The sequence below is a fragment of the Phoca vitulina genome, unplaced genomic scaffold, assembly GCF_004348235.1.
Source record: "Phoca vitulina isolate PV1807 unplaced genomic scaffold, GSC_HSeal_1.0 scaffold2, whole genome shotgun sequence".
Classification (NCBI taxonomy): domain Eukaryota; kingdom Metazoa; phylum Chordata; class Mammalia; order Carnivora; family Phocidae; genus Phoca; species Phoca vitulina.
This window is the reverse complement of record NW_022589705.1, coordinates 80070899-80094454: the sequence shown is the minus strand read 5'-3', so window position 1 is coordinate 80094454 and position 23556 is coordinate 80070899. Positions and strand designations below refer to the sequence as shown.

General features: G+C 50.3%; 1 protein-coding gene across 1 annotated transcript; it reads left to right on the top strand.

Annotated features, from left to right (window-relative positions):
• Positions 1–3086: 3086 nt before the first annotated feature.
• SESN2 (sestrin 2) lies at positions 3087–21184 on the top strand. Its single transcript, XM_032390062.1, has 10 exons — positions 3087–3578; positions 10049–10114; positions 11376–11573; positions 12308–12490; positions 12598–12810; positions 13366–13516; positions 13992–14110; positions 14470–14660; positions 18639–18783; positions 19358–21184. Exons 1-10 carry the CDS (start codon positions 3486–3488, stop codon positions 19442–19444), a joined length of 1446 nt encoding a protein of 481 aa, XP_032245953.1. The 5' UTR covers positions 3087–3485; the 3' UTR covers positions 19445–21184.
• The last annotated feature ends 2372 nt before the right edge of the window (positions 21185–23556 follow it).

Genomic DNA, 23556 nt, shown 5'->3' with positions numbered 1-23556 from the left:
GAATTAAAGAGAGAGGGAAGAAGCAGGAGCCCTGACCAGCAGGTTTGCTCTAAGTGGAGCTGGTTCAGTGATTCATCTTGTCACTGGTTTCTTTTGCTCAGATTTCAACTGCCCTAGCCACTTTCAGACGGTAACTTGGCTTTTCATGGAGGCTGTCCTATAAAGAGGGATGTGCTGGCCCACCAATTACAGGCCACTTGACAATTATATTTGTCACTCCCAATTAATATATTGTTAATTCTGCTTTATGCATTACTTCCTTGTGCCAGCCTGCTTCTTACAGTTCAGGTCCTTCTCTCATCTATGGTGTGTGTAGTTTTTGCTTTGGAGTCATTTCTGCCTGGGTTTGAAATCCTTACTCAATGCATTACTAAGCTATCTTGGCCAACAAACCTCTTGAGCCTCAATTTCCTCGGATCAGTCAAATGGGAGCATAACGCATACCTCACCAGACTGTGGTCAGAGTTACATGAGATAATACATATATCCTGGACTACTGTTGGAGCCCAGTAAATGGTAGTATCTGTGCCTCCCCTGAGCTTTCCTTCCTTGGAGACTGGGGCACAAAAGCTCATCAAATTGAGAATATCAGTATCCTTTGCTTTTCCTTTTCACAAATCACTAAGTTTGTAAGTGAAGTCATGAGAATGATTTAGTGGCTCCCTTGAAGATTCTAAGGGATTATTCTACAGAGGAGAGTCACTCATATTTATTCATTCAAAAATATTTGCTGAGGACCCACTACATGCTAATGGAGGATACAAAGACAATTAGACACTGCCTCAAAGGAGCTCTGGCACAGCCTGGTGCAGCCAAAAGAAGATATGGTATGACCCTGACATGAAGCTTTACCTTTTTTGAGCTCAAATTTCCTCACTTTGCAAAAGTGATCGGTAACATCTTCCATTTTGAGTTAGAAGGAAGGGGTAAGACACACAGAGATGATAACAAGGCTGCATCAGATTTGGAGATCAGTGGTATAAAGAGGTAGAAACAATGTGTTGAGGAGTGGAGGAGTGGAAGAGATTATTTTCAGCTGAGCTGAAAAAGCAACCCTTTCTGTAGGAAGTGGCATTTTGAAGGCTTCATTCAGGCCACAAACATGCATGAAAGCATTGAATGCTGGGTAGGATTTCTGTGGGCAGAGATTTGCAGAGAGAGCTACTGGAAGAAAGGTTTGAAGGCCAAACAAGAAACATGGATGTGGCAGGTGATAAGACTGGAAAGGTAGACTGAGGTAGATCTTGGCAGATATAAACGTCAATCTAGAGGTTTGACCTTTATTTTGTAGCTGATGAAATACCACTAAAACTTTCTGATCTAAATATTGACATTACAGGGGTGCCTGGGTGGCTCAGTCAGTTGAGTGTCTGATGCTTGATTTCGGCTCAGGTCATGATCCCAGGGTTCTGAGATCAAGCCCTGTGTCAGGCTTCACACTCAGCGGGGAATCTGCTGGAGATTCTCTCTCCCACTCCCTCTGCTACTCCTCTCTCTCAAATCAATAAATAAATCTTTCAACAGTGATATTACAAAGTAGATTTTAAAAATGAAATCTGGGGGCGCCTGGGTGGCTCAGTCGGTTGGGTGTCTGACTCTCGATTTCAGCTCAGGTCATGATCTCAGGGTTGTGGGGCCAAACCCCACATCAGGCTCCACGCTCAGCAAAGAGTCTGCTTGAGATTCTCTCTCTCTCCCTCTGCCTCTGCCCCCCTCCCTGCCCCGCTCGTGCTCTCTCTCTCAAAATAAATAAATAAAATCTTCAAAACAATGAAATCTGAATCTGACATATGCTAATTTAGAGGGGGATTCGATTCAAAGAAAGATTCAGTCACCAAGGGCATATTATTGGCAGGACACCCTTGGTGGCCTAGGGCAGAGACAAAGATGTCAAGACATGGACCCTGCCCTCAAGGAGCTTATAATCAAGAGGGTCAGATAAGACATGTACGCAGAAAAGTACAATACAAAGTAGAGTGGGATAGGTGTTATAATAGAGCCCCAGCCCAAGTGCCTTTGTTGCCCAGCAGAGGGTGAAATTCATTTCCCTCTTCCAAGAGCTGGAGGCAGGAGACCAAATCAGAGTGTCATCCTTGGAATGGTAAGTCTCAGAAAGTCTCAGAGGGAAATCTGGAGGTCATCTAGCCCACCCAGGATTCTCTATCCAGAGGAAACAGTGACTTTTAGATGGAAACAAAATGTGAAGGTCTAAAGAAAAACTGACGGAAGAGACTGTGGGAAGGGAAGAGGAAGTGAATTCACTTTGAGGTGCTGAGGTGCTGGTGGAAGCAACTTACTCCCAAATGGAACACTGAAGCCCAGGAAATGGATGAGATCAGGGAGGGCCAGAGTGTCTGGAGAGAGGAGGGATAAAAACAGAAACTGGGGAACACCCACGTTCCAGGGAGTCAGAGAAGGAGTGGCCAGAGAGAGAGATGTGAGAAAAGACCCAGGAGAACACCTTGTCTCAAAGTTTCTAGAAAGGGAGTGGCAGGGCTGGAAGATAGGACTGGAGGAGGCCCCAAGGAAGCAAAAGAGAGGAAACTGCAGCATAGGGATTGTTCCTTGGCGTTGCCAAGGACCTTTCGATGAATGGCTTTTCCAGGGACTCCACAGCTAAGATGGATTCCCCATGCCTGGTACATTTTAAGATGGAGCTCTCCCGGAGGCCAGGGGGACAGAGCTGTGCCCTCTAATCTTCAAATATCTGGGGTTCAGCTCTGTAATTAGCACGAGCTCTCCTAACCCTAACCAGTCCCTGCAGGAACTGAAAAACTGAAGAACGTAGTTGGGAGGGATTTCACACCCGGCTCTCCGGCCCAGCCCGGTGAAGTCCCGTTTCATCACGCAGCCCTAATGACTCTCTTGGCTGTCACTCTAGGCTAATATTGCCAACAATCTGACTAAACCCTTTTGCAAAAGTTTGCAGCATTCATCCGGGGCTGACTACAGCTCCCAGAGTTCCAGGGCGCTTCCCGGTGCCGATTGGCCGAGCAGTCGGCTCCAGGGGGCGGTGTCGCCCCCGCCTCCCCGGGAAACAGGCACCTGATTGGCTGCGGCGCGGGGCTTTTGTGTCCCCGCCCTCCCCCGGGGACCGCAGCAGGCTGAGTGGCGCTGCTGGTGTCAGAGCCGGGCGAGCGCTGGCAGTTCCGCGGCGGGGATGCTGAAGAGGGCTGGGTTGGCGAGCAGCCGTGGCCACTGCGGACTTCCGAGGCACTCCGGGCCGTGAAAACCCCTGGGCCGCGGCCAATCCCAGGCTCCTGAGGCCATTCACCGTTCCAGAAGCCGGCCGAGGGGAGAGTCCAGCGGAGGAGCGGCTGTTCGCGGGTTCTGGGCTTTCGGAGCGTTCTGGAACCCCGAGAGACACCCCGGGGCTCTAGAACCTCCCCAGCGGCCCCCAATCCCGGCTTCCTGTGTGCGTCCGTCCCAAACCCCCTGGGGTGCACGGGTCGCCGGCGAGCAGTGGCCGGATCCTGGCACACACCATGATCGTTGCAGACTCCGAGTGCCGCGCAGAGCTGAAGGGCTACCTGCCGTTCGCCCCGGGCGGTGGCGGCGGCGGCCCCGGGGCCGGAGAGGTAAGCAGCGGCCGAGCGACGCCACTCTCCCCTTGAGCCCCGAGCTGCGGCCGAGCTTCGGGCTATCCCGAGCTGAGTCTGAGCGCACCCCCCACCCCTCCACAACGCCCGGGGCTCGGGGAGGGGGGAAGTGGAGCGCGTAACCTAGGAATGGGGTTGCATCAACTGGCTGCCTCGGCCCTCTCCGCCCCCTCCCCCTCCCCCCGGGGCTGTGGAACCTTCCCTGGCTCCCTCGGACTCCTGGCCAATGAGAGGGGGGCCTTCTCGAGATTATCTTGGGTTTGGGCTCTTGACCGGAGAATCTTCAAGTCCAGGCAAATCCCGGCCGCGGCGGCCCGACCACTCCTCCTCCCCGCCCCCTTCCGCAGATTCCCTTCCTCTAGGCTGGGGCTGGCGGGCGGAGGACTCTTTCTAGGATACGTCCCCATTCCAATCTCCCAGTGCGGGGATTGAGGCACCCGGGACTTGCCAGTGAAGGTCGACCTCGTCCCCCGCCCACACCTGCACCCCCGATTTGGAGCGGGGGAGCGCGGGCGTTCCGGGGCCTTGGCTGGCTGCGGGGTACGCGGCGGCCGAAGCTGGGTGAAAAGGAGAGAAACCCTGGACGGGGCTCCCGAAGGCAAGCGCGGATTAGGCTGCGCCCTACTAAGTGGTCTGAGGTCGCAGAAGTTTGTTTCGCAGGGACTCTGCAGTAAAGCTAGGAATGGGCTGGGCCTAATCTGACACACCTCCTGCCTCCTCCCCGCTCCCATCACCACCAGCACAACCACCACCGACAATGAACACCTTATCATTTCTCAAGCACCTATTAGATGCTGGTCTCCGGGCTTTGCCTTTTCTGAGTCCTTAGTACTAAACTAGCAAAATAGGAGCTACACTATAGCCCCATTTCCCAGAATGAGGAAATTGAGGCCTAGGAGGGGCTGTGGAGAGACTTCCTTCACTGGCCCGACCAAGTAGCTCATTCTTTGGCCTGGGCATCTCTAGGAATCCCTAGTGTGCTTGGCACTACAGAGAGTTTTGTTTGTTTTAGTTTCCAGGCCTGGAGCATGGTGCAAGTGTCTTGCTGGGCCTGGGAGTGCGACAAGTGCTAGTCCTAAACTGTGTGACCCTGAGAAAATCGCTGCCCTTCTCTGAGCCGCTTGGTTTCTAGGGGTCCTACCTCCAGCGGTGGATGGTTTGTGTCCTGGGTTTTCTGTGAGCTTGTTTACCCTCCCCCCATCATGGTTTAAGAACCCCAGGTGGAAGAATGAAACCCACTCCTGTCATTTCTCTGCTGAGTGGCTCTAACCAGGTCACTTAGAGTCCATTTCTTTCTGGTGGGGGTCAGGGGGAGTCGTATTATTATTGAGAACACATATCCCAGCCCTCCCATTCACTCGCTGTGTGACCTTGGCCAAGTGATCATTTCTCCCGTCTGCAATTTCTTCCCATGGAGATTTGATAGTATCTCTCAGGATTGCTGGGAGAAATGACAGAATACAAGCAAAGGCTAAAGCACAGTGCCTGGAACATAGTAACTGAGTCAGAGATGCTGGGTATCATTAGAATGTGGTCATTTCCCTTTCCCCAGAATGTGTCACAATGGGGTGCCTGAACCTGTCCCTCTTGCCTGAGGTGAGAGTTGGCCCATCCCTCTCTGGGAAGTGGCTTGGGGAGAAGTGAGTGCCCCAGGTGGTCTGGGCAGGCTCTAAGGGAGTGGCCTCTAGGTGGAAGCCACTTGTCAGCAGCAAGGGAAAGATGGTGATATCTGAACCCTTTTCACATACTCTTGTCTCTGAAGAAAAAGAGGACCTTGGGAAGATGTCTGCTTTAAGCAGAATCCTTAGAAGACAGTAGGGCGCTGAACTTACAGAGCCTGATGCCCAAGGGGACACCCAAATGTACAAGCCCCTCAACTCCCATCACTTCACCACATGCCCTTAACCTAAAGGGGTCAAGGCCTACAGACTCTAGGACTTCACTCTAGGACTGGTAGTATGTATTTAGAGCCCTCTTGGGCTCTAGCATCACTTCCTCAAACATCACTTCCTCAGGGAAGCTTTCCCTCCCCCACCTGAAAAGTCCCTTGTGCATACCCTCTTTCAGTCCTTCTTCTCAGTGGCTGGGGCTTTAATCCCAATGATAGTGTAACAGTCATGTGATCGGCATGTTGTGTGTCTCCTTTGCTAGACTAGAAACATTCTGTAGGTCACATCCCCAGCACTGTTCTTAACACCTAAGAAGTGCTCCTAACTCTTTGCCCCTTGTTGGCTTAACTGACCCTTGTGACCTGTGCGTGCTTCGAAGCCAGATCTGAGCTCTGCAGTCTGGAGCAGGACTCAGAAAGAGCCTCAGTGAGCGGTCTCTGAAGAAGGAACAATAAGCCCTATTTCCCTCAGGGTAGTTGTGAGAAAGCAGCCAGATCATATGTGTAAAGCACTTAGCCCAGTGCCCAGCCCATGGCACCACTCACACCCCCTCCTTCCAAGGCTGGAGGTAAGAGGCTGCTTGGGCTACGCATCTCCCTCTCCTGTGTAAACTCAGGCAGGTACGTAAGTTCTGCAGACAGCTGCCCGTGGAGTGGGGTATGGGGAGTCTCTGCCCCTTCCCGGCTGGCAGAGTGACTTCATAGGTGTGTGTAGCTGAGTCCTGGGGGGTTGCAGGCTCTGGATAGGATATCGAGAGTAAAGACTGGGGCTACTCCGAGAGGCTGATGTGGGTGGTGGACAGAACCCGTGGAAGCCAAACTGAACTGAGCTCACATCTCAGGCTGGCCACTTGTCGGCTGGTGCTTAAACTTTGGAATCTTTTTTTTTTTTTTTTTAAAGATTTTATTTATTTATTTGAGAGAGAGAGAATTAGAGAGAGCACATGAGAGGGGGGAGGGGCAGAGGGAGAAGCAGACTCCCTGCCGAGCAGGGAGCCTGATGCGGGACTCGATCCAGGGACTCCAGGATCATGACCTGAGCCGAAGGCAGTCGCTTAACCAACTGAGCCACCCAGGCGCCCTAAACTTTGGAATCTTAATCCTTCCTTCGATGCAACATAGAGACCCCTACCCCCAGCCCCAAACTGATGAAGAGTAGATGGAACCTGTGTGCAAATGCCTGAGCTAATATAAAAAATAACATTTAGCGAGTGTTTAAATTAGGCACCAGGCACTGAGCTTGAGGGGTGATTATCCTCTTTTTACAACTTGCCTGAAGCCCTCCCCGCTCAGTGGCCACCGAGAGGGCCCTCTGACTTCAGTGTTACTGGGGGAACAGCTCTAGCTCTAGATCCAGTGTGTGCCCTCCAAGTAAGGAAAAACACAGTATGCAGGTGCCGTGTCTGGGAGCAGTGAATCTCAGGGAATGGGGGCAAGGAGGAGGAGCTCCTGGTGAACCCCTGGTGAACCCCAGGTGAACCCCAGGTGCAAAGCCTGACTTGACCTCGCTGAAACTCAATCATCATCTGTAAAATGGGAGTCCTAAGAGTAGTAGTAGATCCTACCTTTAAGTGCAGCGAAATGCCTAGCTGATGGTAATCAGTGGTGCTACCTACCATTGTTATTATGACTTCCTACCCCAGGAAATAGGGGAGGGCTGATTTGGAGGTATCATCCCTTGGCAGCGGGACCCTGCCCTGTCTGCTTCTCCTAAAGTTCTGGGTGTCGGGGTCAGAGACGCTTTCAGGGTATTGGAGCTCTGGATTGGAATCTACGTGGTCTTGCCTTCAGGATTTTGTGTTTTCTGTTCCCTTTGGCTGGAATACTGGTCCCCTAAATCTTTATGGGCCCTGCTGCCTTCTCATCAACTCTTCTAGATGTTTGATATTTAGATATCAACACAAAGGTTACCTCCCCAGTAGCTTTCCTTGTCTCCTCAGACTAATATATGGTGCACCCCCACCCCATCATACACTCTCTTGTCGCTCTATTTCATTTACTTTATACAATCTGTGCTTTGAAACCCTATTCATCATCTGTCATTCTCCTTTAGATCATAAATTCTGTGAAGGCTGAGCCTGTCTTTTCACTCCTGTAGCTGCCTGCGTTGTAGTCATCAAAAATATTTGTTGAATGAACAAATTAATTCAGTTTCCACCTGGAAAGCACTTAGCACAGTGCCTTATACTTGAGAAAATGATCAATAAAGGGTGTGAAACAGTGGCCCTCCACCTTCGCTGTAAATTATGCTGGGCCCCACCCAATTAAATTAGAATTGCTGGAGGTGGGACCTTGGCATTGGCATCTTTTTAAAAGCTTTTCAAAGGGGCTTTGTACTGCTCCAGCTGAAAAGCCCTTGTTTGAAATTACACCGAGGTTAATGATCGCTGACTGCTGACTTTTATTAAGTGCTTCTGGTGATAGAGGTACTGAGGTAAAGGCTGTAGGGCATTATCTCATTAAATCCTCATGACTGCCCAGTGAGAGTGGGTACTATTATCCCCATTATTTGATAGGGAAACTGAGGCTCCCATAACTAGCAGATAATAGGTGGTGGAGTTGTCACATGAGCCCAGGTATTCTGGGCCAAGAGCTCGTATCTTTTAAATGTACTCTATAATTATCGTGGCTGTCACCATCACCATCATCATCACGACTGAAAATGGTGGGTCCAGATTTACCACCTAAAGACCCACAGGTATCAGTTCCTTGCCTTGACAGGTCTTGGGGCAAATTTTAGAGTAAGAAGGGGTTCCCAAGGCTACAGGGGGTTCCCTGTACCTCCCCAGCACCCTGGGGGGGCCCTCCAGGCCCCCCTCCCCCAGCCCTCTCCCCCCTCCCCAGGCTATGGTTTTCTATCTGTCCTCAGGTCCCCTGAGGGAGAGGCCCAGATTGTGGAGTCAGCAGTCCTTATCTCCTACTAGACAGAGCTGTTAGGCTTTTTTTCTTTGGTGAGGGAGGAGGGAAGCTGAAAGAGTACTTAGAGATTGCTGGGATTTCTGTGCTGGACTTGGACCGGCCTGGCCTGGTAACTTCCAGAAGTGTGGGCTGAAAGGGGCCTAAGCAATTAGCCCAGCTACCTTCTTCGTCCAAGATTAAGGCCCAGAGAGTCTAGGTCACTTTCTCAAAGTCACACAGCAAGTTAGTAGCAGAATTGGTACTCGGACCTGGGACGTCCAGATCCCATATGTTCTTTTTTGTGTGGTCTTTGAGAGTCCCAGAGTTCTGCCTCCCTCAGGGGTCTTTGGCCATCTGAGAAGGAAGGTTCAATTACAATCTTTAGTCCCTGGAACCCTAGGGATTGATACTCAATCTGGTTTCCAATGAGGAGGGGAGAGTTAGGGGGACGCTGTCTCTGTCCGGTGAGGGCATGACTCTGGTTTGGGTCAGCTGTTTCCAAGGCTAGTACTGAGAGCCCCCTCCCAGTTACCAAAACAAATGAATAAATAAAACATCCTCTCTGAACCCCACCTCTCAGACTAGGAGCAGATTTAGTGAGTACATGACTGATGGTTTCCGAAGAGGCTCCTCCAAAACATGGCATCAGAATAGTGGCTTCTGTCAGCCTTCCCTCCACTCTGCTCTGCTTTCTCTGTTTTCTTGATTCACAGGTTGGTGTGAGTGACCTGGCCCTGCTCTCCACAAAATGTGATCTGGCACAGGACAATTACAACACAATGTTTTCAGAAGCAAAAGCACCAGGAATTGTAGGGTCACAGCTGAGGGTCAGAAGAAGGTTCCCAGACCCTGGAAGACGATGAGTTAGTTTTGCAAAAGGAGTGACCAGTGGGAGAACAGTAGGGCTGAACCACTGATTTGCCTGGAAGGCTATGGGAGCTAGAGGCGGGGTTTTAAGCCAGTTGATCAGATTTGCACTTGAGAAAATTTCGTTTGGCTGCAGAAATTTGCCCTCCTAGAAACCACCAGTGTCATGGACTCACTGCATGTGCTTCTAGTTCTAGAGGTGTAGTTCAGGGAGGATGGTTTCCTTATTCATTTGTTTTGTTAATCTAGGAGAGGATCGGTAGGAGAGGACAGGGCAGGGGAGGGAGGGAGACCATTGGTGAGGCTGTGGGTGGCGGTCCAGACAAGAGATGGTTATAGTCTGTGAGGTGGTGGTGGTGGGAGAGATGAAGAAGTGACAAGTGGAGAGCAGTTGAGGCCGTATCATAGACATCTAAGGTACTTGCTAACCTGGCTGCAGGATGCAAATGAGGGGGTTTCTTGTATGGGATCTCCAGGGCTGCTAAAACGGTGGCCTCCTAGAGAGGTGTGCACCATGGTGGCTGTATATTTCCCTTCCCCATGCCCCTGGGGTTCCTGGGTCCCTGCCCAGTTCCTGAAGAACTCAGCCTGTGGGGTGAGCCCTCTTTCTTGCTTACCCTTTCTCCACCTGCCAACAGGTGTATATCTCCCACCTGACTCCTCCATGCAGGGTGCACCAAAAGGGTGGTTTTAAAAGCTCAGTGCGGCCCATTGGGTAGAAGGAGAAAGCTGGAGAGGTAACTATACTCCTAGTCCTCCCTTTTACCTCCAATAACCATGATGTGTTTCCTTCTAGGAGCAGAGGGAAAGCCGGGCTCGGCGAGGCCCTCGAGGGCCCAGTGCCTTCATCCCGGTAGAGGAGGTAAGCTTGGAAGGGGTTAGGAATTCTTGGTCCCTGGGAAGAAAGGACATGGGACATTGTGTGGTTGGGGATCTTTTCCTGTCTCTTGAAATAGCAGCTTCAGGTTCCTGACTCATTTAACCCACAAACAGCTCTGTGAAGCATGCATATCAACCCCGCGTTGCTGGGAAGAAACAGGCTCAAAGAGATAAAGTGATAATGACACAGCCAGGTAATGAACAAACTTTTGGTTCCCAGAACAAGGCCTGTTCTTCTTTAAGAAGAGAGAACTATCTGTATTAACTGCTCTTCCTTGACTATACGTATATGACATTTTTTTTCAACTTCAAAAGTAATATTCATTATAAGAAAATTCTTAATGTCTCAGAAAGCTCGAGTCTCCTGTAATCTCACCTCCCACAGAGGTAATCACTGTTACTTAACCGTTTATCACTGTTTCTTGGACTTTCTGTCATATGAACCAAGGTCATAGTTTACAACATTTGGGGGAGGGGGTTGTTGTCATATTCTTTATTTTTGTCACTTAATACAAGAGATATCATTCATCCACTGAGTCAGATCATTCATTCATTTATTTAACAGACATCGACTGAATGATTAATCTATGTCAGGCACTGTTGTAGGTGCTGGGATACAACAGAGAACAAGACAGACACAAATCCTTGCCATCGCGGAGCTGACATTCTAGCGTGGGTTTGGGGGAGGTGGGGATACCTTCAAAATCCATGCGCAGAAAAATTTTAAAATAATAGTTTCCTCCTATTTCTTTGGCCTTCAGTGAACAAAAACAAATGTTTTGTCGTCCTGTTTGCTCTCCTAAATGTGTAGCCAAGTAGTTAATGAGCTGTTAACAAATGTCTAACCTACCCCCCCTCCCCCAGTTCCTTCTCCACCCTTTGTAAATGGAAAGCAAACAACCACCTGCTGATTATTTATATCTAGCCCGGAATTTTCAACTCAAGTATTGTTCTTGTATTTTATTTTTTCATTTGTAAATAAGCGGTCCTCTTTTATAATGAAGGAAATAAATAGGCTCTGGTGCTAATCCGATTCTGAATCCACGTTCTGTCACTTGCTAGATCTGTAATCTTGAGCGAGGAAATCACGTAATGAATTATCTTTTCCTCCCCTCTTTTCCTTTTTTTGGACATGGTGGTCATTTTTAGTTTCTTGGCTGTTATAGTCCCAACGCAATCAGTACGTCGGTCTCTTTGGCGCGGAGCGCGGGACGGGAACCCACCCTCTCCCCTTTGCTTGGCAGGTCCTTCAGGAGGGCGCGGGGAGCCTGGAGCAGCACCTGCGGCTGGAGGCACTGATGTCCTCGGGCCGGGTGGACAACGTGGCCGTGGTGATGGGCCTCCACCCTGACTACCTTAGCTGCTTCTGGCGCCTGCACCACCTCCTGATGCACACGGATGGCCCCCTGGCCAGCTCCTGGCGCCACTACATTGCCATCATGGTGAGCCTGTCTGAGCCCAACTCTTGTAGGGTTGGCCACGTGGGGGAATTTGGTCTTTAGATCTCTTTGCTGGGTGCTTCCTGAATTCATTTCATAGGCCAGGAGGAGAGGCCACCCAGAGCAGAGGAAAGCCCTAACTTTATCTGATCATCCACAGAATTTTGGATTCTGAAGAGAAGCTGCTTTTTTTTTTTTTTTTTTTAATTAAGTAGGCTCCACACCCAGGATGGAGCCCAATGCGGGGCTTGAACTCACGACCCTGAGATAGATCAACACCTGAACTGATATTAAGAGTTGGATGCTTAGGGCGCCTGGGTGGCTCAGTTGGTTAAGCGACTGCCTTCGGCTCAGGTCATGATCCCAGAGTCCCGGGATCGAGTCCCGCATCGGGCTCCCTGCTCAGCGGGGAGTCTGCTTCTCCCTCTGACCCTCCCCCTTCTCATGCTCTATCTCATTCTCTCTCTCAAATAAATAAATAAATAAATCTTTAAAAAAAAAAAAAAGAGTTGGATGCTTAATCAGCTGAGCCACCCAGGCACCCCAGAGAGGCATTTTTAGTCAGAATCAGGAAACTGAGGCACAAAAGAGTCAGGTGACCTGCCCAAGGAGGACAGCAAACTAGCGGAGCTGGGTTAGGACCTAAGTGTCCTGCCTCCCTGGCAACAGTGAGGCCTGCAATTTCTCTCTCCGTGGGGCATCCGCCCTGAACAAGGCTCTGTCCACCCCCTCCACAGGCTGCCGCCCGCCACCAGTGTTCCTACCTGGTGGGTTCCCACATGGCTGAGTTTCTGCAGACTGGCGGTGACCCAGAGTGGCTGCTTGGTCTCCATCGGGCCCCGGAGAAGCTCCGCAAGCTCAGTGAGATCAACAAGCTGCTGGCACACCGGCCGTGGCTCATCACCAAGGAGCACATCCAGGTGCCAAGGGCAGAGGGGCACAGGGAGCACAGGGGCCGGGCTGGGGCATGTCAGGCAATCAGCCCAGGGCCAGGCACTGAGCAAGTCTGGCCTTCTTTCCTCTCTAGGCCTTGCTGAAGACGGGCGAGCACAGCTGGTCTCTGGCCGAGCTCATCCAGGCCCTGGTCCTGCTCACGCACTGCCACTCACTGGCCTCCTTCGTGTTTGGCTGTGGCATCCTCCCTGAGGGGGACTCGGAGGGCAGCCCTGCCCCCCAGGCACCTTCACCCCCCAGTGAGCAGAGCAGCCCCCCCAGCAGGGACCCAATGAACAACTCTGGGGTAAGTCATGGGCCTGGGTCTTGTGGGGAGAGGAAGCAAGCATGGCCTCTGGTCCTTGGATGGAAGCCAGGGCTTCCCTATCTCACACTGAGAGGCCTCAGAAAAGTTAGTTGACTTTGAGATTCAGTTTGCTCATCTGTGAAATGAGGCTGAAAACCCCTACTTCATAGTGGTTGTGAGGATTAAATGAAATAACCGCGTGGTGGGCCCTTCAGCATGTTGCGTCATAGGCTTAAGGTCTCCTGGGTATTAGCACTTTACAAAGTTTGCCTCTTACTCTATAAGGTGGTCTTGTTTGTTTTAATATAAAATTATAGATACTTTAACAATCCCTTTCCTGTGAGAGAAGTTGATGCTCAGAGAAGACATGCCTGTCCCGTAGCTTCTTAAACTTCGTTTTGGAAAACACAGACCATGCGAGCTGCCCACAGCACAGAGACTGCCTCAGGAGCAGTAGGCCTTTGCAATCACTCGGGAAGGCCTGGCTTGTGGGAAGGATGTGTGGAGTTTCCTGGGGCCGAGGAGTAAACCATCACCACTGGGTCCCTCCTCCAGGGCTTTGAGGCTGCCCGGGACGTGGAAGCTTTGATGGAACGCATGAGGCAGCTGCAGGAGAGCCTGTTACGGGATGAGGGAGCGTCCCAGGAGGAGATGGAGAGCCGCTTTGAGCTGGAGAAGTCCGAGAGCCTTCTGGTGACTCCCTCAGGTACAGGCCCATAGGCATCCTGGGTCCAGGGACTGCCCCCTTCCTACACCATCTCTACTGGGGAGAAGGCATCTCCGTGCATGGCGCCTCTTGTATTTTGGAGGCAGCCATGTCTCAACCACTTCTAAGAGGTTCCGAGCATGGGCTTTAGGGTCAGACCTGGGTTTGAATCGTGACCTGTCAGCCCTTCTGGCAATGCGACCCCTGATTACTTCCTATCTCAGGGCATCCGTCTCCTCCCATGTGAAGGATTGGTTTGTGGGGTAAATGGGACAATGGAAGCAAAGCTCTTAGCACAGAGTAAGCGGCTCCATAAAGGACTACTGTTGTTAGGGTTGCTAATATTACCGGGGGCCTTATCCCCCAGGTCCATGGGCCTGCCTCATCTCCCCCCAGCCACCTATTGATTAATCAGGAGTAGATGCCCTATAGTCCGTGCCTTGGCCTCACGGTGGCCTCTTTCTGACATCCTTAGCTGACATCCTGGAGCCCTCTCCACACCCAGACATGCTATGCTTTGTGGAGGACCCCACTTTTGGATATGAGGACTTCACCCGGCGAGGGGCTGAAGCGCCCCCCACCTTCCGTGCCCAGGTAGGCTCTCCAGGCTATTCTTGGCATTGCTCTGGGTTTACAGACAAGCAGGGGGTGGATGGTTTGAGTGGTTAGAGAGTCGGGCACCTTCTCCCTCAAGATTCCACGAGGGAAATGGGAGACCCTAGATCATAACAGGACCCACCTGTGCCCTAAGCTCAGGGCATCCTGATCACAGGGAGAAAATCACCAAGGTACATTCTCCTTGGCTTCTTCGGCCCCAGCCAAGCAGCAGGTTAGATTTGTGGGGCTGGAAAGACACACTATGGAGAGCAAAGTTGTAGCCAGAGGATGGGGTCCCTATGGCCAGACGTGGGCCCCGAAGATTCTACTCTCTGACGCCTTCCCACGTTTCTCAGGATTATACCTGGGAAGACCATGGCTATTCACTGATCCAGCGGCTTTACCCTGAGGGTGGGCAGCTGCTGGATGAAAAGTTCCAGGCAGCCTGCAGCCTAACCTACAACACCATGGCCATGCACAGGGGAGTAGACACCTCCGTGCTCCGCAGGGCCATCTGGAACTACATCCACTGCGTCTTCGGTATTAGGTGAGTACAGCCCCTCCTCCAGTGCACATGTGCACCAGTCCTCAGGCTGAGCTCAGAGCTGTTTCCTCTTCTGTTTCATTTTTTCTTTTCCCTTCTTCCTGCCTATACTATTTTTCAAAGCAAATTCATCTTGTTGCTGATTATAAAAGATAATAGATGTGCTGCTGTTTAACCCTTGTAAATGAAACTCTTTACTCCTACCCCCTAGAGATAACTGTGGAGATACCTACAGAAAGAGAGAGAGAGAGGGAAAGAGAGTATGTATTTCCATTCCAAGTAGGAGTTCTTCTCTTAAATAAATAAGGACAACATAAATGCCCATCAGTAGGAGACTTTAAATAACGTTAAATCCACTCAGTGAAAAAATATACAGCTGTTATTGGGGCGCCTGGGTGGCTCAGTCGTTAAGCGTCTGCCTTCGGCTCAGGTCATGGTCCCAGGGTCCTGGGATCGAGCCCCGCATCGGGCTCCCCGCTCAGCGGAGAGCCTGCTTCTCCCTCTCCCACTCCCCCTGCTTGTGTTCCCTCTCTGGCTGTCTTTCTCTCTAGCAAATAAATAAAATCTTTAAAAAATATATATATATATACAGCTGTTACAAATTATAATAATGGTCTCTTTATATTGCTATAAGAAAGTGTTCAGGGCGCCTGGGTGGCTCAGTTGGTTAAGCGACTGCCTTCGGCTCGGGTCATGATCCCGGAGTCCCGGGATCGAGTCCCGCATCGGGCTCCCTGCTGAACAGGGAGCCTGCTTCTCCCTCTGACCCTCCCCCCTCTCATGCTCTCTCTATCTCATTCTCTCTCTCAAATAAATAAATACAATCTTTAAAAAAAAAAAAAAAAAGAAAGTGTTCAAAATGTGTTGAGAAAAAAGAAAGCTGGTTACCAACCGGGATCTTCCTTTTGTTCCCCCCTTTTTTTTGCTAAAAATGTGTGCATGCATGAAAAATGTGTGGAAGGCTACACACTAAAATGTTAATTTATAATGGTTATCTCTGGATAGTGTGTGATAATTACATTTTCGTCTTGTTACCTAAGTATTTCCTGATTTTTTTAAGTAGATTTTTTAAATTAATGGAAGCATGCTTGATATATTCTACAACTTGCTTTTTTTCACCTAATAATCTATTGTGATCTGCCTTCCTTGTCAGTATGACTAGATCTTTTATGCTTTTTTTTAATTTAAGATTTTATTTATTTATTTTAGAGAGGGAGTAAACGAGAGAGAGCACAAGGAGGGGGGAGGGCAGGGGCAAAGAAAGAAGTAGGTTCCCTGCTGAGCAGGGAGCCCGATGTGGGACTCGATCCCAGGACCCCAGGATCATGACCTGAGCCGAAGGCAGATGCTTAACTAACTGAACCACCCAGACGCCCCTCCTTTATGCTTTTTAACCACTGCATGGTGTTCCGTTATGGATGTAATCTAATTCAACCACTTCCCAATAGTTGGGTGTGTAGATAGTTCGTAGTTTTTCACTATTAAAAACACCATGTGCACTGACTAGCCTTACACTAAGTCCTTGTAGATGAGCCGCAGGTGTGAAATTACTTGTCAAGAATATACACAGACCAATTTTTTTAAAATTTTTTTAATTTTTTTTTTTTTTTAATTTATTTTTTAGAGGGCAGGGAAGGGCGGAGAGAGAACCTTAAGCAGCCTCCATGCCCAGCATAAGCCCAATCTGGGGTTCAGTCCCACAACCCTGAGATCATGACCTGAGCCAAAATCAAGAGTTGGAGGCTTAAGTGACTGAGCCGCCCAGGCGCCCCCCTGATTTATTTATTTATTTATTTATTTATTTAAGATTTTATTTATTTGTGTGAGAGAAAATGAGAGACAGAGAGCATGAGAGGGAGGAGGGTCAGAGGGAGAAGGATGCTCCCCACCGAGCAGGGAGCCTGATGCGGGACTCGATCCCGGGACTCCAGGATCATGACCTGAGCCGAAGGCAGTCGCCCAACCAACTGAGCCACCCATGCGCCCTATTTATTTATATTTATATAAATATATATATTTATATTTATTTTTTTTAATTTATTTTTTTAAGTAGGCTCCATACCCAGGGTGGAGCCCAATGCAGGGCTTGAACCCACAACCCTGAGATCAAGAGGTGAGCTGAGATCAAGAGTCGGACACTTAACTGACTGAGCCACCCAGGTGCCCCCAGACCAATTTTTTTTTTTTATTTGAATAAATCTCACTCTGATAACATTGTGGGAAAGTCAAAGAATTAAGGAACTAAAAAAACCTTTCTCCAAATTCAGCTACTTCACAACCACATCCACATTCTTTCTCCATTGCTTTTCTTCTTTCTAATGTAGTTGCTTTTGTGTAGTTGGAGTTATAATGGTTATTACGTTTTTATTTATTTATTTGATAGAGAATGAGAGACAGAGAGCATGAGAGGGAGGAGGGTCAGAGGGAGAAGCAGACTCCCTGCCAAGCAGGGAGCCCGATGCGGGACTCGATCCCAGGACTCCAGGATCATGACCTGAGCCGAAGGCAGTTGCTTAACCAACTGAGCCACCCAGGCGCCCTGGTTATTACGTTTTTAAAAATGTATGTTTGGGGGTGCCTGGGTGGCTCAGTCGTTAAACATCTGCCTTTTGCTCAGGTCATGATCCCAGGGTCCTGGGATTGAGCCCCCATCGGGCTCCCTGCTCTGCGGGAAGCCTGCTTCTCCCTCCCCGACTCCCCCTGCTTGTGTTCCCTCTCTCGCTCTGTCTCTCTCTGTCAAATAAATAAATAAAATCTTAAAAAAAAAAAAAGTATGTTTGATGTTTCTAAAGAGAAACAGCTAGATTTATAGTAAATTTAGGAAACAGGAATAACAGAAAGAAGAAAATAAAGATATCTGTGATCCCGTCTGCTCTTATTATTGTCAAGTATTTCTCTCCCTTTTTTGCTCGCACAAATAACCAAAAAAGACAATTTTACAAACACAAGATTTTCTCCCTCCTCATTTCACTTATTTTACTCATTTAATCAAATGTGCACATATTTTAATGAACATGTGATCTGGCTTTTCTCATTCAATGGTTTACTCCAAGCATCCAAAAAAAAAATCCCAAATTTTTAGAAAGGTCCATGTTCCCTATAGAAAATGCATGTTTCTGTATTATTAGCTGTAAATTCTATTTCACTGAGTGGATTCGGTTGTGCTTAATTGGGCATCCTCTGGCAGGTCATTGATAGTTTCCCAGTTCCAGGGGGCTGGAGAAGGGACAGGCATCCTAGAGTGTGGCCCAGGCTGCTCCTGCCCAGCTCCCAGATCCAGGCCCCCCGTTCTCCAACATGGTCCTCGCTCCTGTGCCTCTGTCTACTCAGTCTGTCCTCTGGTTTTCAACCAGTCTTCCCCATCCACACCAATCTGTGATGACTCACTGGCTCACTGGACTGGAGAGTGACAAAAGTGGCTTCTAGACCTGTCACCAACTTGCTCTTTGACTTTGAGCAAGTTAATTGCCTTCTCCAGGCCTTAGTTTGCCCATCCGTGAAATGAGTGGTACTCACTTTTTCCCTTTCTCTCTTCCTTTTCCATGGCCTTTACTATAATGAATATGACCTTGGAGCAGGGCAGAGCTGGGTTTGAATTCCATTCCCAGGACAAGTGATTTCACTTCTCTGAATCTCCCTTTCAACTATAAAATAATGGGGCTGATGAAAGCAGTGTATTATGTATAATAGTTCTGTAGACAGCATATCTAGTACTTCTGAGGATTCCATGAGTACTCGTCCACACAGCACATGGCTGGTACTCAATACAGCATGCTCATTCTCTGCATTCTTTGGAGTGGTCCCTGGCCAATCTAGTGGCCTGCGATGTATGACATCAGCTATTTTTCTAAGAGGAACCAAGCTCCTACTTGCTTCCTACTTTCTGCTTTTTCTTGCCACACTCTGTTCCTCCTTCTGTAGGGTGGGGGTAGGGGAGAGGAGTCACTTGGAGAGTGATGCTGTCGGGGCCTTCCCATCCAGATATGATGACTATGACTACGGGGAGGTGAACCAGCTCCTGGAACGGAACCTCAAGGTCTATATCAAGACGGTGGCCTGCTATCCTGAGAAGACCACGCGAAGAATGTACAACCTCTTCTGGAGGCACTTCCGCCACTCAGAGAAGGTACAGCCCTTGGGGGAGGAGGGGGTCAGGACCCAATGTGGTATCCCAGACTGAGTCTTCTGCCGCTTGGGACACTTGGGTGTACCATCCTGGGTTCAAGTCCTACTCCACTGTGTGATTTCCGACTCCGTTTATTCACCTGTAAAATGGGAGTGTGCCTCACAGGGTCCTCAGCGGGCAGCCAGAAGGACCTGGGTTCAAATCCAAACACGATCACTCAGTAGCTTGGTGACCTTGGGCAAGTCACTTTGCCCCCTGAGCTTGTTATCTTTACAATAAGAGCAAACACTGCCTGCATTCAAGGTTGCCGGGAGGGTGAAATGAGAACATGAGTGCCCAGGGCCAGCTCTTGCTTTTAGTTTTGTGAGATAAAGAGATTAGTCAGGATAGGGATGAATGGGTTTGAAATTCCTGAGCTGCCATTGCACCGAAGGGCTCAGAGCCTTCGGAACGGTCAGGGCGTCTGTATGGGAGAGAAGGATGAGGCGAGTGGTCCGGGAATCTGGCGGTCTGGGAAGGATGGGGATGGCCAGGAGTGACATCAGTCGCCAACAAGTCCTTGTCTGTGCCCCAGGTCCACGTGAACTTGCTGCTCCTGGAGGCCCGCATGCAGGCCGCCCTGCTCTACGCCCTCCGCGCCATCACCCGCTACATGACCTGACTGCGAGCAGGATCTGGGCCCGGAGCAGCTGCCCCTGGGGGCATCCTCCTCCCTGCAAGGACTTCTCTGTCTGGAGACAGACCCCGATCCCTTTCTGTCCCAGGCCCTCCCAGCCCGCTCCGGAGGTGGGCTTGTGTGTGACGTGCAGCCCCTGAGCCGTACCCTCCTTTTCTCTCACTGGAATGGACAGGATCATTGCACTGACTCTGGGATCTCAGTTCTGCCCCTGGGAGCTGGAAGAGGACTAGCAGATCCCCAGGGACCGTGCCCTCCTTCCTGCCCCTGACCCCAGAGGCGGAGGGCACAGGAAGGGAAATGAGCTGAGCTCAGATTCATGTGCCAGCAGGCTGGGCCGCAGGCATCACCAGTACTGGGCCTTCCGGGACTGGGAAGTCCCTGGCTGGCCGCGAAGGAGAGGGGCAGGGACCTCCAGGGACTGACACTCCAAGCAGCTTTGCCTTTCCTCCTCCTCCCTCGCTTCCAGATCTCACTACCTTCCCCCATCAGTGTGAAAGTCAGTGTCACAGCTGGTCTGTGTGTTCCGCTCCCCGAAAGCCTGTTCTGTCAGGCAGCCCGAAGGCCCCTTTTCCCTGGTTGCCCTAATCCTGGTTTAGCTCCTTTGACTTCCCCTTCACCCTCTTACCCATTTCTCCCCTGCCTGGTGGTGGGAGGCCCCAGAAGAGATACCAAGCACATCAAAGAAGTAGATTATTCCTAGAGAGTTTGGGGTGTCTGTGGGTCCCCTCGCCTTCTGAAGAGGAGGGAGTATTACCAGTTCTCTGTATTTTGGTTCTTTATGGGGGAGGTTCTTCAGGGCCTCACCTCAATAGCCACAGTCAATGGCTGAGGAGAGGACAGGGAGAAGTCTGTTCTTCCTGCAGAGGCTGGCACCCCACTCTCCTATCTCCCACGGCACCGCCACACACCTTTGCCATCAAGTGAGCCTTTCTGGGTGGCTTCAGAGGCAGGGGCTCAGGGAGAGTCAGGAGACCCCAGGGTTCTTGTTTGGGTTGTGCCCAAACTGGCCAGGTGACCGTGGCTACTTGCCCAACCTCTTCGACCTGCACGTAGACAGCTGCGGACTGGGGGCTGAGACCTTCTGTGATGCCTCAGTCTACGCCCGGCCTCTCAGGCCAGCCCGCCAGCAAACTGCACATCTTGCAGAATCTCAAAGGCCTGTAGGGATAGCCCAGCCTTGCAGGCCGTCTCTGCCCTGCCGCCTTCCTAGGACAGCCCCCCACCCCCGTTTCCATCCCCCCCCCCCGATTTTAGGTGGATTGCTTGGAGGCAGAAGCAGCCAAGGACCCATCCCAGGCACTTTCTGTAGCAAATAAGCTGTGAATGATGATGTCCCTTGCCCTCCTTCTGACAGTGTGTGTCCCCTCTGACCGGTTTGGAGGGGACTGAAGAGAGGCAGGGGTCATGCTGCTGCTGCTTCTGACCCTGTCCTCTGGAGAGGGGCAGGAGAGGAGCCTGGTCAGTGTGCCACATTTCACACCCGTGCAGGCATGGGGAAGCGACGGGCACCCCCTGCGGGCCTCAGAGCCCTCCCTGCGATGAAGCTGGGCAGGAGGGAAGAGGCCCCGGCATTGGGGTTTGGATTCTAGAAGGGACATGACGACTCTGTAAATGTCCCCCCGGGGTGGGTAGGGAGGGGGATTTAGTGTTCCAAGTGCAGAAATCTTTGGCTTTGCTACAAGTTCTGTATGATGAAAAATAAAAGTTCACTGAGGTTTTGTTTTGTACTTCTTGTTAATGGGCTGTTTTTCCATTTGCAAGGGTCATGGTTCATCTCTAAGCATCAGCAGCGAGCTGTGGTTGCATCACGGACCTGACCTGCTGCCCCCTCCCCTGCTGGGCACTTGCGTCCAGTGACCGCAGGGTGGGGAGTGGTTGGCATTGAAAGTCTATTCTGTGCCTTGGGTGCCCGGCCCTGCCACCCATCTGTGGCTGGCCTGGCATTGTGGAAGAATAATGGCCATGTTATTTTTCTCGCTAAGCCTTGCGCTGGGTATTTGGAGGCCATTTTTCTGAATTTACAAGAGAATTTAGACCCAGGGGTAAAGTGACATTGCTGAGGCCACACAGGTGGAGCTGGGATTCCAACCAGGGTCCCCTTGACCCCGAGGCCTCAGCATTTCACCCTGTTGCTTTTCCCACTACGGGGCTCCCCCTGTCACAGAGGGAGGCTTTTGAGAATCTCTGGGAACCCCTTGTGTCCCCTGCCCATCCACATTATGCTTCCGGGCTTCTCATCACTTCTCCAGCACCAAGGAGACAGAACCAGCTCAAAAGGGTTAGCTGTGACCTCCACATTGTACCAGCACCATTTAGTAGCTGTGTGATCTTGGTCAAGCTTCTTAGCTTCTCTGGGCACTGGTAACTCTAGTAGGCGTATCAGGGAAACCACATTATGACTAAGAACCAAGACCTCTTCTGTTGGCTTCCCACTTCCTCTAAACACTGCTGTCATAAAATGAAAACTGGGTCTCCTCCAGGAAGCCTCCCCTGATTAACTCCACATTCCCTTTCCCTTTACCCTTTTCATTTTTGTGGCGTTCTGTCTACTTGATCTTCCTTCTAACGTCATTTGAGAAGGTGTGAGAGAACAAAACAGATTGGAATAGAAAACTTGGATTCTGGTCCTGACTTAGCCACTTACTATCCCTGGGTTGGGGGGGAGGGTTGATTAATTTCACTGACCCTCAAGTTTCCTCTGCCATAAAAACAGAGACAAGGGACGCCTGGGTGCCTGAGTCGTTAAGCGTCTGCCTTCGGTTCAGGTCATGGTCCCAGGCTCCTGGGATCGAGTCCCACATCAGGCTCCTTGCTCGGTGAGGAGCCTGCTTCTCCCTCTCCCTCTGCTGCTCCCCGTGCTTGTGCTCTCTCTCTCTCTCTGACAAATAAATAAATAAAAATCTTCAAAAAAAAAACAAAAAAAACCCCAGAGACAATATGTCTTCAGTTCTCCAGGTCTCATTATTGAATGCCTTTTGCCAAATGTTTCTTTTTTTTTTTTTTTAGCTTTTTAAAGATTTTATTTATTTGAGAGAGAGCATGAGCAGGGGGGAGGGGCAGAGGCAGAGGGAGAAGCAGACTCCCCACTGAGCAGGTAGCCTGATGCGGGACTCCATCCCAGGACCCTGGGATCATGACCTGAGCCGAAGGCAGACGCTTAACCGACTGAGCCACCCAGGTACCCTTGCCAAATGTTTTCTTTTTCTTTTCTTTTTTTTTTTTTGACAGAGAGAGACACAGCGAGAGAGGGAACACAAGCAGGGGGAGTGGGAGAGGGAGAAGCAGGCTTCCCGCCGAGCAGGGAGCCCGATGCGGGGCTCGATCCCAGGACCCTGGGATCATGATCTGAGCCGAAGGCAGCTGCTTAACTGACTGAGCCACCCAGGCGCCCCTTGCCAAATGTTTTCAAGTTTACTATCTCAATCTTCACAACCCTGTGAGAAAGGAGTGGTGTTCCCATTTTACAGATGTGGAAAAGGAACCTCAAGTGAGAGTCTACGGAACACCAACTTAGCAGTTACACCCACGTTCAAATTCCAGCTTTGATATTTAATGTCTGTCTCAACCATAAGCAAATTAGTTCCGTTCTCAATACCTATGGGCACAGGAGGGTTGTGTGGATTAAATAACGCACGAAAAACCCCTAGCATACTTCAGGTGCCTGGCACCTAGCACCAGTGAGCCATTGGGTATTTAGATATCTGCCCAATATCACCCAACTTAGGATTTGAATCCTTGCCAGTCTGATTCTGGATCATTGTTTTTGTCCCCAAGCTCCCTAGGCCCTCAATCTGCATTTTTTTTTTTTTTTTTAATGTTCAAATTAATTTGCATGTGGAATTGAAAACCACTCTGGGCTCCAGACTGGATCTAATGAATCTGTTTTAGGCTTCTGCATCTTGCACTCCAGGATCTGGGCACAGCTGTCCAGGCTGGAGTTTGTTCAAGGTTGCCTGGGGCTTGATTCTATGTTTGGCTTCGGAAGCCATGCTGGGAGTGAGGACTGCTGATAATGGATAGAGGCAGGAGCGGGGTGAGTCTCTTCCAGTGGTTCCCAACATTCACCAGAGTCCTGGGACAAGTGGAATGAAGTG

What these genes read in the sequence shown, in the direction of transcription:
- SESN2 (XM_032390062.1), top strand. Translation starts at nt 3,486, where the DNA reads ATGATCGTTGCAGACTCCGAGTGCCGCGCAGAGCTGAAGGGCTACCTG. An exon ending in TCACCAAGGAGCACATCCAG is followed by an intron (nt 12,491 to 12,597) that starts GTGCCAAGGGCA and finishes TTTCCTCTCTAG; the next exon opens with GCCTTGCTGAAGACGGGCGA. An exon ending in CCCCCACCTTCCGTGCCCAG is followed by an intron (nt 14,111 to 14,469) that starts GTAGGCTCTCCA and finishes CACGTTTCTCAG; the next exon opens with GATTATACCTGGGAAGACCA.